Below are 16,850 nucleotides of genomic sequence, written 5' to 3'. Positions count from 1 at the left end.
GCTTTTAAATATCTTTGATCTTTATGACAAAAATGATAGATTCTCATATTATTTTCATAAGCTATTTTATTAAAGCAGAGAGGAAGGAAATGGCAACTTGCATAGAATGGACATCCATTTCTACCAGCAAGATAGCTGGTAGAGAAAAAATGATTCCTAAGACATTATGATTAGATACTCCTTGAAGTTCAAGGTTTTGAAAATATCTACAAAATTAGTCATTCTGTGTTGAATTACAGGATTTGAATTGTATTTAACAACTGGCTTTCTAGTAAATAATGGTATTCTTCCGTGAATGAGTAACACGGTTTGCTTTTGTCTAATTTTTTTTTTAATTTGTTTAAATTTAAAGGAAAATTGTACTGGAGAACTAATGCAGTTAATAATTTCAATAAAATGTTACGGTAGAAAGAATATAGGTTTTGGAACTAGATAGACCTGGGTTTTAATTTTTCAGTCTTCTACTTAACTACCTACCTGGACTTGATTGAAAGTTTCATAATTATTTTTAAGCTGGGGTTTTCTGTGTATGGAATAGGGAGATATTTCCTTTAGGAGGATTTCGAAGATTAGAGATTGTGTATGTAAAAGCCCTACTACAATACCTGAAACAGGAAAGAAATTTATTTAATATGGATTTCACATACAAAGTAATTTTCAGTAGTGTGGTGGTGATAATGGTTTTTGCAAATGCTTAAAAAAATGGGTTGTTGACATTGTACAGGGCCTAGATAAGTGGTGGTTGCTGTCATTGTCCTTCCATCCAGTGAAATGTGGGTCTATAAAAAAGTTTCAAAAGTGTTAAGAAACATACATAATAGTATTTGAAATGGTTATTATTAGTTTTATAGGAAGTTTATTCTCTTCAGGTGTAATGTTCACAATATCAGAAACCTGATTATTTTCAAAGTAGTATAGCTCGTATGTAGTATATTTATATTTTGTAGAATAGAATGTAAAATCAGTAATACTCATTTAGGGTAAAATCTAGTTTTGTCTGTATTGAAATTCCAATTGCAATAAAAATCTTCAGACTAGTTATATGACACAATGTGCCTTTTCCTTTTGGCAAGTGTGAATTTAAGAATGTTTTTAATTTTCATTTTGCCACAGAAGTGTTTTTTAAAAAAGAGCATATCTAGGTCTGCTTAAATTTACTATTTATCCCCATAGGACCTAACTTAACAGAGTATTTGTAGTTTCTTAAACATGACCATCCAGAATATTTGAGAGAATGGTTTTAGGACTGCTGGCAGCGAGCCAACAAGGATTGATTCATTTGCAGAGGAAATGCTAAGGCTATTCTTAAAAGTGTGATTGAGGTTACACTCTTTTAGAAAAAAATTAATTTCTATTTTAAAATAAGTTTACAAAATAAATGAGATTCTGGGTGTCTTTGTTTTTTAAGCTTGGTGTGAATGATTCTGTCACGACTCTTGGCCTCATTAGAAAAATGTAACGGAAAACCAAAAAATTTTATAAGGGCAACTTAGTTTTCTAACTGGTTATAAAGTTTGTTATAAAATGTGTTTTGAGATTCATCATTTCTGATATGAGTAATTCACATTTATGAATTTATGCCATAAATATTTTTTACCTTTATTTTTTTGGCAGTTTTTTTAAAAAGACTTTATTTTGTAGAGCAGTTTTAGGTTCATAGCAAAACTGAGTGGAAAGTACAGAGTTCCCATTATACCCCTACTCCCTAACCCCACACAAGCACAGCCTCCCCCAGTATCAACATCCCTTACTACAGTGGTACATTTGCTACAGTTGGCCACCCTGCCTATAAAGGGATAAGTGTGAGAGATAATAGGAGTCTTTATTTCTTTTTTTGTTTGTGTTTACTAAATTTAGAGTTTTAGGGGCCAGTTCAGGCTGTACTCTTCACATGGAATTCTTAGTACACCTTTGGTACTTCATTTTATAAAAATGACAGTTACTAAGAAGAATAAGCATGAAAAATGGTAAATTTCTTTTTTTAATAGGACTACTTCATTTCTATGCGATTGGTGTGATTATTTGTACAACTTGTGACTATTTCTTTGATTTAAGGAAATGCAATTCTACTTTTAATAAGCTGTTTTAAATTTATTTGTGGTATATATAAATATATAAAATATATAAATATATTTTTTTGCAAAGAGAAAAACTACTTGAATTTTTCAAAAGTTTTTTGCTTTAAATTCTCCATTCTTAAGTTTCTGAGCTCTTTGATGACATTCCTCATTCATTTCTGGTTATTGCCCTTTCATGCCAGAGCACTTCCTGGAACACATATTTATAACACAAAGCTCAATACAATATTACTGAATCCTAAATTTTCTAGAAATTCGAATTTCAGTGTATCATATTTAAGATGATTGTTATGGTCTCCATAGTAGCTGCATTTGTCACCTTTAGCATGATTACTGTAAAGTCCTGAGTGTGCATGGGCATTTTGTTGATTTTGTAGATCTGAATCAATATACAGTGGTGTGTAGACTGAATTTATGACCATTTACACAGTTGGTTCAGGTTGACTGGCTGTTTGTAGAGTGGGACTGATGTGACTACATTTACTACATTCATTCACTGTTTTTGGTTATAAATAAATCTGGTAGTTGAATAAAAAATTTGGGGGTTAGTACTTCTATGTATGTGTGTTTTAATCAAAGCAACCTATAATGTAAGACATTATTGTCTTGGGAAGAAGTTTCGGTTACAAATTTTCTCTGTGTTTTGCCTTTTGTGTTTTGTTTTTTTCTTGAGGAATGAAAAACAAATTTAGAACAAATCAGGCTGTAAAATTTTGAAATTTCTTACATAGATTATTTCATAATCTGAACGATGGAATTAAAAATATTCTAATCTGTAGCTTTTGGGTAAAATTGATAATTTTTTCCAAATGCTATAATTGTGCTGAGAAGATGTAAAAGTAATTATTTAGAAATTTCTATTTTGACTTCATTTTTATTTTTTGAGTGATTTTTGTCTTCACATATTGAAACTTTTTGGTGCTTTAAATGTTAGGGTACTAGTGGATGAAAAGTTAAAAGTGGTCAGTTCACATTAATAAAATTATACTTCTATAAATACTGAATACTGAATAAAATTATACTTGTATAGATACTGAATACTGAATAGATACTGAATAAAATTATACTTGTATAGATACTGAATATGTTACTTTTTGCTAATTAATTTTTTTAAATTAAAAATCAAATCCTCCTTTTTCAGTAGTTTCACTGGCTGTAGTTAAGGTAACTTGATATACTCTAAAACATAGTAACAGTCTTTGATTTGGAGCATTTTTGATATAGAAATATGATCAAAGTTAAGCACAAATTACCCTTATTTCCTTCCTTAATTAATTTTTTTTTTTAAGTTTTAGCCCCTTTGTTCAAAATTTTCAGATTAATGTTGATCCCTAACAGATTAGGATAGGTACAGTTTTAGCCTTAGTTTCCTTGAACCAACAGCACGTATAGGAGGAAAAATGATAGGAAAAACAGGACAAATACATTGTCCTGAAGGATTCAGGCTTGTCTGTAAATTCTAACATTTGGAATATGGAGTATAGAATATTACGTATCCTTTCCACAGGTTAAAGTAATTGTAAAGAATTTATGATTTGAAAGAATTCCTATTTTAGGTAGATTAGATGATTTTTGAATCTTCATCAAGAAACCAGATGTTGCAGAATTTGGGGTCACCGAAACCTTTTATTCAATTGCTTTTAAGTTTAAAGTTTAAAAAAATAATTTCAGTTCAGCAAATCTGATTTTTTCCTTTCAGAAACCTTCATTGCCTATATTTTATAATCAACTGGTATATTTTAACACTAGGACAGTGCTGTATTAGTCCAGGTAAGAAGAGCAAAGACAAAACAAAAATTTTCATTAAAAAAGAAGTCCTTGATCTCCTGAGAATGCGGTAGAGACTAGCATCAGAGACTTCCTCTGCATTTTTAATAGGCCATTGGTCTCTAATAGGTTCTATATTGCTCTTTCATTACCCTTTTCTTTTTTAAAAGTCTCAGCTTCTCCCCAGAGTCATTTAAAATGAATACAGTATAATTTTTTTTTTAACTTAGGCTTTTTTTGTCTCAGGTATTTAATGCTTTTTTTAAAAGTTAAAAAATGCAAGCCAACAAGGAGCCGATAAAGCTAGAGTGCAACTAATAAGGCACTAGTATAGTAGTCACAGTTGATTAATAAAAGGAAAATCCCTACCTTTTCCTTTTGTTCCCCCCCAAACAAATGGTGAATTTGAATAAAATGTACATCATTTGCATAGAAAGTTATGTAATGATGCCATATAGAGTATAATGATTTCCTAAAACCTTGTATTTAAAGTAACCTGAATTACAATGAGAGATAAACAGAATATTTACCCATCCCTTATGAGCTGCTGCTGATATGTAAATTTATTCTTCTACTTTGCACAAATATACTTTTGAGTTACTGCTTAAACACTTTGAGGTCCTTAGTCAAACAGTTTTAATGATGCCTCCAATATTATGAAAGTGTGACATTTGATGAATGTCTCATATAGTTTTGATATCTAGGCACATGTCAACAAAAAAAATTGAACATTGGTTTGTCATGCAACACCTAGATAATTTATAATTTTACTGTTTATATCCATCTTGACATTTTTTATCTGCCAAAGGCAGGTTTCATTTGGAATCTTAATCTGAGATTTATTTGGTGGATCTGGAAATCATAGCTAGGGTTCCCACAGGAAATGGTCCATCTACCAACAGATTAAATGGCAGTCCTGCAGTTGTTAGGGGAGCTCTGCATTTAACACACATGCATACTCATTCAGTCAGCACTGGGGAGAAAAATTAAAGTAGTAACCCAGGTTTAGGAACAATGTAGCTAAAAAGTCCCATATTTGCTGAATGACAAAGGGTTATATAGCAGCATTTCATTTTATTATTCGTGCTTGAATTTCTTGTTTGCTCTGTTGAGTCTGCTGACGAATACTAATAAATGCCTGCAACAATCCAGACGAGAGATGCCTGGCAACAAAGCTATGCGGTGGACCTCCCTGATCTTCTCCAGTTCACAACCTGACCTTTTGAAAAATTGGCTGGGCTAAGCTGCAGAATTTGGGTGTAATGGTTATTGTTAACTCCAGCTTTCGGATTTATTAATTTGTGTGATCAAGACTTACCTATACTTCAAAGTTTCAAAAGACCAAATACAATCATCCATCCATTAGAACTAACATTGTGTTTCAGTGATTCCATTTAGTATCTGGTGATTCTTGTTTTGTTTTCCAAATCTAAAAATGTCCTTAAATAAAATGAAAGGCACATATAAAGAAATCGGGGCTTTTTCCCTCTTTACAATTGTTATTGGAAAAGTTACCTTCCATAAATGGTTTATGAAATTGTTCGATTCATAGACAATTAGTATGTGTTCATAGTTAGCGAACAAAAAATATATAATTACGAAACCTATTTTACTTTCAGTGGTAGAAATTTAAGACTTACCTAGTTGATTCATATTTTTAATTACTGTATATAAATTATTCTTATAACAGGAAATATTGAAAAGGTTAGAAATATATAGTAAGCAGCCAAATAGTTCATATCACTGGGGAAAAAAAGATAGTAATGAGTACTTTTGTGCTAGTTAATCTAATTTTAGGATAGTTTTCACAATCATTTTAGCTTAAATAATATTTGCAATAATTTAAATAGGGTGATATAATTTTTACAAAGCTTTAATTTATGCAATTTGTTCATAAGTTAAGGTAGTGTAAGCTTTAGGCAATTGCACTATTATACTGTGTTCATGGCCTTAATATGGTGAAACGTTAAAATTTAGAAGCTGAAACATAATAGAACAGTTCTTACGCAGAAATGTGTTGAATGAATATTGATGTGTTCATGACTATTTCAGACTTGAAACAAACAAGAACTTTAAAAAATTTGGTGTAGTATCACCACTTCAGATTGTTTTTTTAATAATAAAACAAATAACAAAATTCCAGTAAAGTGATTTATATGACTAATCAGTGGATAATTTGAAACATGGTACACTAAGCCATTGAATTGGCTTAATCAAAGATGAAATAACCTCACCAGTTCTTTTTGACATGTTTATTTAGAGATACAACCATGTATGGGAATTTAAAGGATATAGTTTATTTTGAATTCATGTCCAAATGAATAAATTATGTGACATTCACAGGTTTCATGATTTTCTAAGTTAATAAACCTTTATGAAGCCTTATTTCAAAATTTTATAGCTATATCCAGCCTCCCCCCCATCACACATTTTTGACTTCCCCTCAGTATGTATAACATACCTTATTAGAATCACGTAAAACTCTGTGCTTTCACTGAAACAGCCAATGGCTACATGTGGTTTTAGACACTTGAAATGTGAGCAATGAGAATACAGAACAATGAAAATGAAAGTTAGAGTACTTTTTTTCTTCTTATGGCTGGTCAAGCCAAAAAATAAATTGAAAACCCCCTGAGAGAGTATACAGTATTCAGGTAACAAGTTTGCATTTTTTAAGCCAAGGATCCAAAGGTTACCTAATTTCTTGGGACTCCTAAATTAGAATCTCTGAAGGATAAGTACCTATGATTATACTCATATCTAACATCATGTGCCAATATAGTGGTGTTCAAATTATGTTGCAGAAACATGTTATTTAAATTTCTTATTTTCCTGTCGTGGGATTGAATTTACAGAAATATACTCTTAATTTTCTCTCTATGAGATTGGAGTTTTCTTTCAGGATCTTTCCCTAGTGTCAAGATTTCTGAATTTTGAAGTTCTGTTACTTTTGTAATTTATAATCTAATCTTTTATTATCTTATACAAACTTTATTAAACCATTATGTATTAATTACAAGTTTTAACCTTGTTAAATATATTCTCTTTTTTGTTTCTCATTAAACGAAGTAGCATTTTATTTATTTTCCATGTCCATGTCTTCTGATATTTTAATAAGAAATTTTTTTCTTATTACATTTTAATAAGAAAATCTTTTGCGTTTAGCTAAGTAGATACTTGCAAATAATAATAGCTAACATTTATTTAGTGTGTATTCTATGCTGACACTTTTCCAAATGATTATATAATTTAAATAATTCTCATAATAACCTTTTGAGGTAGGTGCTTTTATTATGTGCTTTTTACTGATAGAGAAATTGATGAGAGGTTTAGTAATTTGGTAAAGGTCATACAGCTATGTGATAGAGCCAGAATTCAAACTCTGCCGTCTGTCTTCAGAGCCCATGCACTGTGGTTCTGCTTGGAAACTCTAAATACACCAATATTCTACTTGGAAGGTCTGAACTTTGCTCTTGTGCTCACTCGTATTAAGTGGAACCACTATGATATGGCAGAAGTTTCTGATGTCTTTCTTTTATGTTTGGGGAGAGAAAAGCCTGTATATGCATCTGTGTGGAAAAAAAGCCACCCCACACACATGAAAAGGAAGCAAGTAGTCGGAAATATTTAGTAAAGGGAATAAAGAGTATTTGTACACATATACAGATAAATAACCTACGTGTAACTTAGTTAAGGAATTGGTAGAAGTTATTAGGAGCCACTAGCTGATACTATGTTGAAACTAATGTTTGTTTGGAAAAATTCTTAACCGTTGAAAAAAACACACCTGTTTAAAATGTGGGACTACTTAGTAATTCCATCATGAAATCAAATTTACACTTATTTAATAGCAAAAAGCGTCATATCATTTTGATGTTTTTACATAATGTAGTGATAGACAATATACAAAAGAAAAACAATAAACGTGAGGTTTTTGTTCTTTCTATATTTGTAAAATCAGGTGCTACAATATAAGTAATAACCCTTCCAAAAAAAAAGAAAAGATAGAGTGTAAAGAAGTGGTGACCAATTATGTTAGCAAGTGTCAGAGAGCACATTAACAAATTGCTCCCGTTATGGTTGGTTTTAGATGTAAGTGCCCCTGAGTAGCACCTGCATCTGAAGGAGCAAGAGACCCATTTATTTGAATGTGCTGGCCTATAGCACCTCCATTCCTCTTTCTCTTTTCTGCCAGTGAGCTCTCAGGTACCTGAGATGTTGCTATTCTGGGTAACCCCTGTAGGATCCCTAGAGACAATTCTAGCACAACCACTCTGAAGAAACAGCTCTGTAAACAGTATTGACCCCCCAGAGGACCATCAAATCCGTTTACACAGATACCAGTTGTCACAAACTATTTACAAAGCCAGACAGAACAGAATTTCCCAGCCTCTAAGAATCCCTATTTGATTCTAGCCACCTCCTCACTTCTGTATCGTAGTTGTGAAGTGGCAGTTATTTTTGGCCATAAGTTATGATTTCTTGGGTAGAATTAATTTAACTGAGTATATTATACATTAATGTATAATTGTCTGGAGAATTGAACTCAAAGAGGATCCTAAAGCTTTCTTTCCTAGGTTAGGAAATAGTATAATGCTGTTAAATTTCTAGACTAAGGAATTGAGAGTTTAATAGCAATGCTAAACTTTGACATAGTTGATCATACTGATACCTCCGGAAGTAAAGGGAGAATTTGTTAGATCATGAAAACGGTCCATTGTAAACTGTGAAAGTCACTAGAGAGACACAGGATCTTCAAAACATATAGTACAGCTGGCCCAGGCACATGTGTTAAGAATTAAGATTCTAAAAAAGTCTTTACTAAATTCATTCACTTTGCCCAGATGAGTAAACTGTCTCTAACAATAGCAGTAGGTGGCATTTGAGAAATACTGAGTAATAATCTTCCATAACATCTTTTTCAAATGGTCACAGGATAGGTTTACATGGCAGCGATAGCATTAAATAGTATTAGCAAAAATTGGAGAATATATTTGGTTTGAAGTGGTTAAAATTCTTATGTCTAAATAATGCAGTATGCCCACAGAAGAGCAAATAAAGTAAATAAAGGGATAAATAAAGTTGTCATAAAAAATTTCCTGTTATATGAAAAAAGAAAGTTAGGTTTCATAGACTTATGAATTTTGAAGAAGAGATTAATAACTTATTCTCTAAGTTCATATGGAGAAATGAATTTAAATAGTATTAATTGTTAGTCATAATGACGGAACAGTTAACAATGACATTGTTTCAACACTGAGGCAAAGTACTAAATAAAGTTAATAGAGTTTCCATTTCAAACCATATGAGAGAGAGAAGAATCAATAGAATAGTTTGTTTTCATCTGCTTAGAGATGAATTTAAATCAGAAGTGAATTGTTCTTTTAAACATTTATCTTTCTGTTTGACTAGTGTATGAAACAGACACATAGCTTCACTTTTTGTTGCATTTTATTGATGTATTTCTTTTTTAAATTAATTAATTAATTTATGTATTTATTTATTGGTTGTGTTGCGTCTTCACTGCTACACAAGGGCTTTCTCTAGTTGCCGCTAGCGGGAGCTGCTTTTTGTTGTGGTGCGTGGGCTCCTCATTGCCGTGGCTTCTCTTGTTGTGGAGCACGAGCTCTAGGCACATGGGCTCAGTAGTTGTGGCTCATGGGGTCTAGAGGGCAGGTTCAATAGTTGTGGCGCACGGGCTTAGTTGCTCCACGGCATGTGGTATCTTCCTGGAGCAGGGATTGAACCCGTGTCCCCTGCATTGGCAGGTGGATTCTTAACCACTGCACCACCTAGGAAGTCCCTATCGATATATTTCTAATGCAGTTTTTTTTTTTTTCAAGTAATGGGGTGATACAACATCTCAACTAAAGCTTTAAGTGGCATCATCCTGTTATCACTTGGTAAAAATCTTTCTTCTGGGGCTGGAGAGTGTAGGAAAAATAATTGAAGACTGATTTAGAGTAACTAAATGCTGTCATTTTCTCTTGGTTGGAGAAGGTGCTAACTCAGAAACTGAATTTAAGTTGAGCTTTGAGTAAGATAAAGAAAGTTTAGTAAAATGAAATATGATACAGCAGTATCTTAAAATTTGACTTGAAAAGTCAAGTGTATCATGTCTCAACTTACTCTCCAATATTTCAGAAAAAATTATATATGTGTAAGTAGACAGACATAGAATAAAGTAAGTGTGGTAAAACATTAACATTTGAGGAATCTGAATGAAGGGTATACTGTAATTCTTTGTAGTATTTTTGCAACTGTTTTATAAGACGAATTATTTCAAGGTAAAAAGTTAGAAAGAAATGAATATTGTCTACCATCAGTCAGCTTTCTCATCTGGCTGTCTTCTTTAGCATGTTTATGCAGTCAGTGAAGTCTTTTGCATTTGTCATTCATTTCTCCTCTCCATTGCTTGCCATTTTTCATGAATAACTTCAGTGTCTTGAAAGGTAGCACACTCCCGGTACCCTGATACCTTTGTTGATTCCCTCCTCTCCAAGTACCTTCATCATCAATCTATTTAATCAACACATTCCCAGATCTACCACATCTTGGAATTTGTCTTTCAATGTTACTCATTTTTCAAGTTTTCACTCTTCAACTATAACATCTTGTCCTTTCAAAACAACAAATGTCTTTACATTTTTCCTAAAGCTATTCCTTCTCTTCTGCACTCATTCTTCCTGTTCTCTTATTCTTACAGTCTGTCAGCTTTCTCTTTACTTCACCAAACTCAAACTCTTTGACAGTTCATTACTTTGCATATTTTTGCTTGTCCTGTTTTGGAACAAACGCCTTAGTGAAATCTTCCCAGACTCTTCCAGTTGAGCATCAGGATGTCTAGCATGTTTTGTATGTGGTTTCTGTAGCCCTAGCATACGCCTTGGTACATTGTATTCAAATTACTAGATCTTCCTCACTGTACTGTAGAGTCCTTGAGGAAAGAATCTGTTTCTTACCCATCTTTGTTTTCCCAGTACTAATCGCAGGACATATTGCACTGCAGCATTTCCAAGGATTATTATTAAATTAATGAATAAATAAATAAGTTAGCGGGGGTCAAACTTTTATGCAAATGATTGAATTCTGATATAGGGCAATGCAGTATGGCAGAGGAGAAGAGTATTGAGAGCATTCAGAAGATTTAAGCAATATTTGCTAAAAATAGTTGATCTAAAAAAAAAGGCAGACAGGAAGGAAAATTTTATAAATCAGCTTTGTTTACTCTAGAGTAAAATTAAATTCTCAGTAGAAGAGTACGGATAGTTGCAGAGTAGACTACAAATATCTGATGAACGGTTTCAGTTAGGAATCTAAAAGCTTTTACTACAGAGCAAGATTAGAAACATCCAGAAGTAGAGCCAAATCATACAGTATGAATTCTTCAGAAATATTAAACATTTAAAATTAAAATCTAGAAGTGTCTTAGAACTTGATGAGTTAATTTTGATAATACTTCAAGGGGTTATAATTAGTAGGATCCAAGAGGGATCTGTAAGGAGCCTTCTTATTGGGACAGTTCCATGTCTACTCTCAGTTTGGAGAATATAGCACAGTAATAGGTGAAAAGGCAGTGGTTTACCAAGAGTTCAGGGATCATGAAATTTGACATTAGGTAAGCTGAAGTGATAAAGAGAGCTATAAATCTAGTAATCAAATAGCAATGTAGGTATCAGGGATGGCATAAAGTAAGCACTCACAGGTTAGAAATAGAAAACAAAGAAGAAAGATGCTGCACTAGACCCAGAAATACAGAGGTGGAAACATGGGACGAGTTGCAGATAATGGTAAGCTTGGTCTCAAAAGCAGGTCAGAGAGTCAACTTAAGAATTTGAAGCAATTGATAAGGTGTCATGGGGAACTGGGGGCTTTTTCTAGCTGGCAATTCTCCTTGGCTTATCTGTTTACCTTTTGAAGAATCTTTGTACCTCATAAACAGGAGAATAGCATAGGACCTAATAGTTACCTTCTGATATGCCCCTGGAGACCATTTTTGTTATTTTGATATTGTTTTCCATAACTGTTCATAATTTTCTTTCTTTGATTTACTTATAAAGTTATATGTTAGTGTTAAAAAGTATGACCTGATAATGATCTTATATAGTGGTATTCCTTAGTGTCCATTTATAAAATATTATAATACCTCATTCAGATGTGGGGGTACTAATAGCAGCCTATTCTAGAAAAGTAGCATAGTGAACATCTAAAGCAAATCAAGTGTTTTGAAATGTCAAGAACCAACAAATAATCTTCAGATACCTATAATTGTTAAAGTTTGAAACAGAATATAATGAAATTTCAGAGATATGTCACAGTATGTAGTTATGAATGCACTTTCTCCCAGTTTATTCCCTCAAACACGGTGAAATCGAGAGTAATTGACCAAAAACAAATGGTTTCCGATCTAATGTTCAGCCACCGATAAGATAATGTCCAGGACTTGGAGTTTATGACTGGCTATACCTAATTTCATCATATATAAGCTAAGAATTTCTTCTTAAAGAAGGAGTATTTCATGAGGGGTACCTTATTTATAAGTTTTCCTATTGTGTTTTTATTCTAAAACTACTCTTCTTCCTCAAAAGGATTTTAAGTTTGGCAAATTAAAGAAGGCATCATCAACAAGCAGGTGAGAGTCACCTGCTTTTTAAAGTTGAAGAATTATTTCTTTTGGAGATAATAAAGTACTAGTTACAGTCAGTATTTGTGCCTGTTGATCTGATTTGTTGGTTAAAAGAGTCTGTTTTGTGCAGTTGTTTGTGTATCATTTTTTCCCCAGAATTTCACTATAACATCAGATATACACTCTTCCTTTGAAATAGCTATTATTTACTAGTTACAGCTTAAAATAATTAATTTTTGTGAGATAACCAGGCATTACAAAATATTCTCTAATGTATAATATGTATCTGATAAAATGGAAGTTAAAAATAATTCTCCTTGTATTATTTCCATTTTTTAATATGATGATAATTACAAAAATAATAGCTAACGTTTATTGACATGCCAGGCACTAGGCCAGGCACTTTGCATTCATTAATTCAGTTAATCCTTACAACAACTCAAGTTAAGTACTATTATGTTTCCATTTTACAAACCAGAATCTGAGGCATGGATGGGTAAAGTAACTTGCCCAAAGTTATGTGATTGGCAAAGCCGGAATTCTAACTCAGTCCGATAACCTGAAATCCATGCACATTATCACTTCATTATAATCAGTTAATTTATTGCATCCTGTTTTTCAAAATCTAGAAAAAAGAAAAGTAATGTAGAAAATAACCTCTAAATCACTGATTCCCAGCCTTGATTGTGTACTGGAATCATATGATCACTCCCAGAGATTTTGATTTAATTAGTATAAAGTGTAGCGTGAGCTTCAGGATTTTTAGAAACTCCTCGGCTTATGTACACTGAAGGTTGTAAACCACTGTCCTAAATGCTCACTGACTGTGGAAATGGAAATATTAGTGACAAAATCACCCTGTACGTGTTTGTCTGATTACAATAGGAGTAGGGTTAGTAAGTGCATGTTTAAAGCTATGAAAGCTCTTATTTCCACAAAAATATTCATTTTATTGATTTAATATGCAACTGTGGTGTTTCATGTATCATGTTTTTGTTTTGTTTTATATGCAGATAAAACCCATAGTTATCTTGAACAAGAGGCTACAGAGAGAAATAAAAGTACACAGCCAGATGAGCAACTGCCTGTGAATTCTAAGGGAAGCATGCATGAGAAATCCAATGAATTAGTTAATGAAGCTACATATGAGGGCACAGAACTGCCAGAGCAGAGATCAAGGAATTTTCAAGCCATCAGTCCTCATCCAGGTGAAGAGACAGCTTACTGTACTGCAGAAAAATCCAAGTGAGTGCTGGAAGCCTTAGATTTAGAAAATAAGAATTGGGAGAACTCTTCCTTCCTTCCTCTGTCTCTCTGTCCCTCCCTTTCTTCTTTTTGATGTGGCCTAAATTTGACATATCATTATCTTATTAGAATTTGGGGAATCTAATACTGGAGTTTTCTACTGTTTTCATTACATTGATATAATGTGTCTAAATCACTGAGTGAAAAAGCACAAGGTAAGTTTGAATGAAAGTCATGAGGTTTTACATTGTTATATTCGTTTTAAGTGACCTTTCATTAAGGATCTGGAAATAACTAATAAGTTGATATAAGTGGGATATTATTCATCAGAGCCATAACCTGGCAGCTCCAGGACAAAATAAGCCCACAGATATGTTTTGATTTTGGTCAGCACTGTTCTTCATTTTAATGAATTTGAATGCTTTTAGAAGGGTTGTCTAGTCTCCCATTTACCTTCCTTATTATTTTACATTCTGTAGTTTCTACCCATTCCCTTTACCTACCTATTTCATGAAAGGATTTGAATTTGTGACAGCTGTGACTTTTACCTATGGGAGAAAAGTACGTTGATAATTAGTCATGTACTGCGAAAATACGGCTAAATTTAAAGATTCTCAATGACTAATATAATTTATAATTATATTGAAATACAAATATTATGTTTTCAGTCCAGACAAAATTATATTTTATGGAATACTTTTTAACAGAGTTTCACATAGGAATAGCTGTTTCTGTTTACTTAAAAATATGAAGTAGATATATTAATGAATATTAATATATAATGAAGTGGATATATCAATATGTTCCACCTTTTGGCAATCAGTTATATTCTTATCAAAGTGCAGATTGGAGTACATCTGGGGGGAGTAGGGCTGATTGAAGAGGTGATAAGCTTTATAACCACACGGGAAAAGTGAATAGGAGAGATTGGGCTAAAGTCATCTCTTTTCCCTTCCCTCCCTCTATGGCACTTGCTAACAAGTTAATATTGTTTTAAATAGCATACACGCTGTCAAAACTTTTTTTGCTTACCCTTAAATGTTACAGAACTAGGTTTTCATTTTTAATGTGTTGTGAATTTAATAATGAAAATATGATATTCTGTCAATTATAATGAAAAAAATATTTGTTCCCATTTTCGAAAAAGTAAGAAATGTATCTAGAGTCCTGACCAAAAGTACAAATTGAATTAATATTTACAGTCCCCGAAAAACTGAATTCTTTAAGTATACTAAACCATGAGTCTCTAGACATTACTAAAGGCTTTTCACAGATTTAGCTCTCCCTGTGAAATTGATATATTAGCACATCTATGATATATTGTATATTAGCACCTCTGTGAAATTGTAATGTTTATTCTTTTTCATCCATAGTATTCACAGTGCATAACAAGAAAAATTCTAAATTAAGTAACTTTATGTATTTATTGTTAAAATTAAATTTGTTTCCCCCATTTGAAGTGTAAAGTGTATAGATCCTGTATGGTAGAAGTTATATGTATATTGTTTTAATAGTTTTCTTTATTACAGCATTATGGAACGTAGAAGTAATGATTTTAATTACAAATGTGTGATTCCTTGTCAAGTTACTTCAGACTTAAATAAAGAGGAGACAGTAGCATTGCTTCTAAAAGAATTGGACATTCTCAAAGCAAGCAATAAAAAGGTACAATATAGAAAGTCTGTTAATTGTACAGTATACTTTTAGCTGTTGACCTTCTAAGTTTGCTTTGTCACTCATCATAATTCAGTTTGATTGTGTACTTTAATCTTTTAACAGTAGTTTATGCTGTTGCCATACCATACCATTCAGAGTATGATTGAGTTGAGACATGGGCTATGAAAAGCAATTTCTTTGGTTTCCTGCTTTGGTGGCTTGCAATAGCACTTCCTTTTTCATAGATCTCTAATACCTTGCGTAGCTACCTTGCATGGGTTCCTAAAACATTCACGTTTTACATCATTGGGTTCATGTTACTTTCTTAACTTTTTTTATTTTTTTCAGTAGTATCTGTGCCCTGTATTTCACCTCAATAATATATATAAACTTTAAAGTAGCAAGGCTTGGAAATATTGTCATTTACCTTGTGTTATACTGCTACATTTTGTCCAGTCCAATTTATCATGTCATGTTTTATCTTTTCTGACTCTTTTTCTAGTTACGTTCCTTTGAATTATTTGAGCTTTAAATAATATTATTAAATAATGTTCATTTTCTGTGCTTGCCTTTTTTTTTTTAACCTCTACATACTTTTCTGATTCTAACATAATATTCTAGTTGTTTGACCTGATCAAACTGAAGCATGTTGTTAGGAATGTTGCTCATGTCTGATGGAAAACAGCACAATTGACAAAAACGGAGGGAGAAATTAAAAAGACAACATTTGGAGGGATTCTGTATGAAACCATGAGATATTTTGTGTACTTCCATTTAGCAGTTATTTGTTATGTGCCAATTGTAAGTCAGGTGCCATTGCCAATTTAAATGGAACATGATGGCCTAGCATTCTCAAAGAGAGATTTGTATTGAATATTAAGATTATTATCTTAATTAATTTTGTTTCAAAATATTAGAATTACTACGAGAAGCTGTAATTTGTGCTATCCATTATTTTATTATGATAGTCCCTTCCAAGTCTTTTGCTTTAAGACAGAAGAATGGATCAGATTGCTTTTTGCTGCAGTAGTTATTTTTAATAATAATATTGTTCCTTCTTTAATTTCATTTGCCTGTACACACATAAACTAAGTATGTATTAAAATGTTTTTATAATTTCTATGTCATTTTAGGTAATTATTATTTTGTAAGTATTTTAAAACTTAAATATTGTTACCCCCGCCCCTGGAGTTGTGTGTTCAGAAAGTTAATATTCTATAAGGGTTTAGAGAAAAGCAAAAATTAACTTCAGGATTAATTCATTTGTGCACGAAATTTATCAGTAAGAATCTGTGTTTTTTCTCCATGTGTTTCAGCTTCAAGAAAAACTGGCTAAAGAAGATAAAGAACAGAGAAAACTAAAGCTTAAGCTAGAACTCCAAGAAAAAGCAACAGAAGCTCAAATTGCTGAAAAGACAGCAGGTATAGTAGATCAGTATTAACATATGGTATTAAAAATCATACACAAGGTTATTATC

At 32.3% G+C, this 16,850-nt stretch overlaps 1 protein-coding gene across 6 annotated transcripts in view; it reads left to right on the top strand.

Moving 5' to 3' along the window:
- Positions 1-16,850, top strand: part of MIPOL1 (mirror-image polydactyly 1) — a 303,368-nt gene that overhangs the window by 65,336 nt on the left and 221,182 nt on the right. For 4 of the 6 annotated variants that reach the window (XR_009051220.1, XM_057720556.1, XM_057720560.1 and 1 more), the window contains exons 5-7: positions 13,485-13,716; positions 15,231-15,381; positions 16,689-16,794. Coding sequence is in view for 5 of the 6 variants with exons in the window: in XM_057720556.1 (XP_057576539.1) it covers positions 13,485-13,716; positions 15,231-15,381; positions 16,689-16,794 (489 nt within the window). In the remaining variant the exon portion in view is untranslated. The remainder of the gene's footprint in view (positions 1-13,484; positions 13,717-15,230; positions 15,382-16,688; positions 16,795-16,850) is intronic. The other 2 variants (XM_057720561.1, XM_057720558.1) reach the window with 1 other exon arrangement.

Source organism: Hippopotamus amphibius, chromosome 2 (assembly GCF_030028045.1).
Source record: "Hippopotamus amphibius kiboko isolate mHipAmp2 chromosome 2, mHipAmp2.hap2, whole genome shotgun sequence".
NCBI classification, from domain to species: domain Eukaryota; kingdom Metazoa; phylum Chordata; class Mammalia; order Artiodactyla; family Hippopotamidae; genus Hippopotamus; species Hippopotamus amphibius.
Note: the sequence above shows the minus strand (reverse complement) of the source record. Positions and strands in the feature narration are given on the sequence as shown.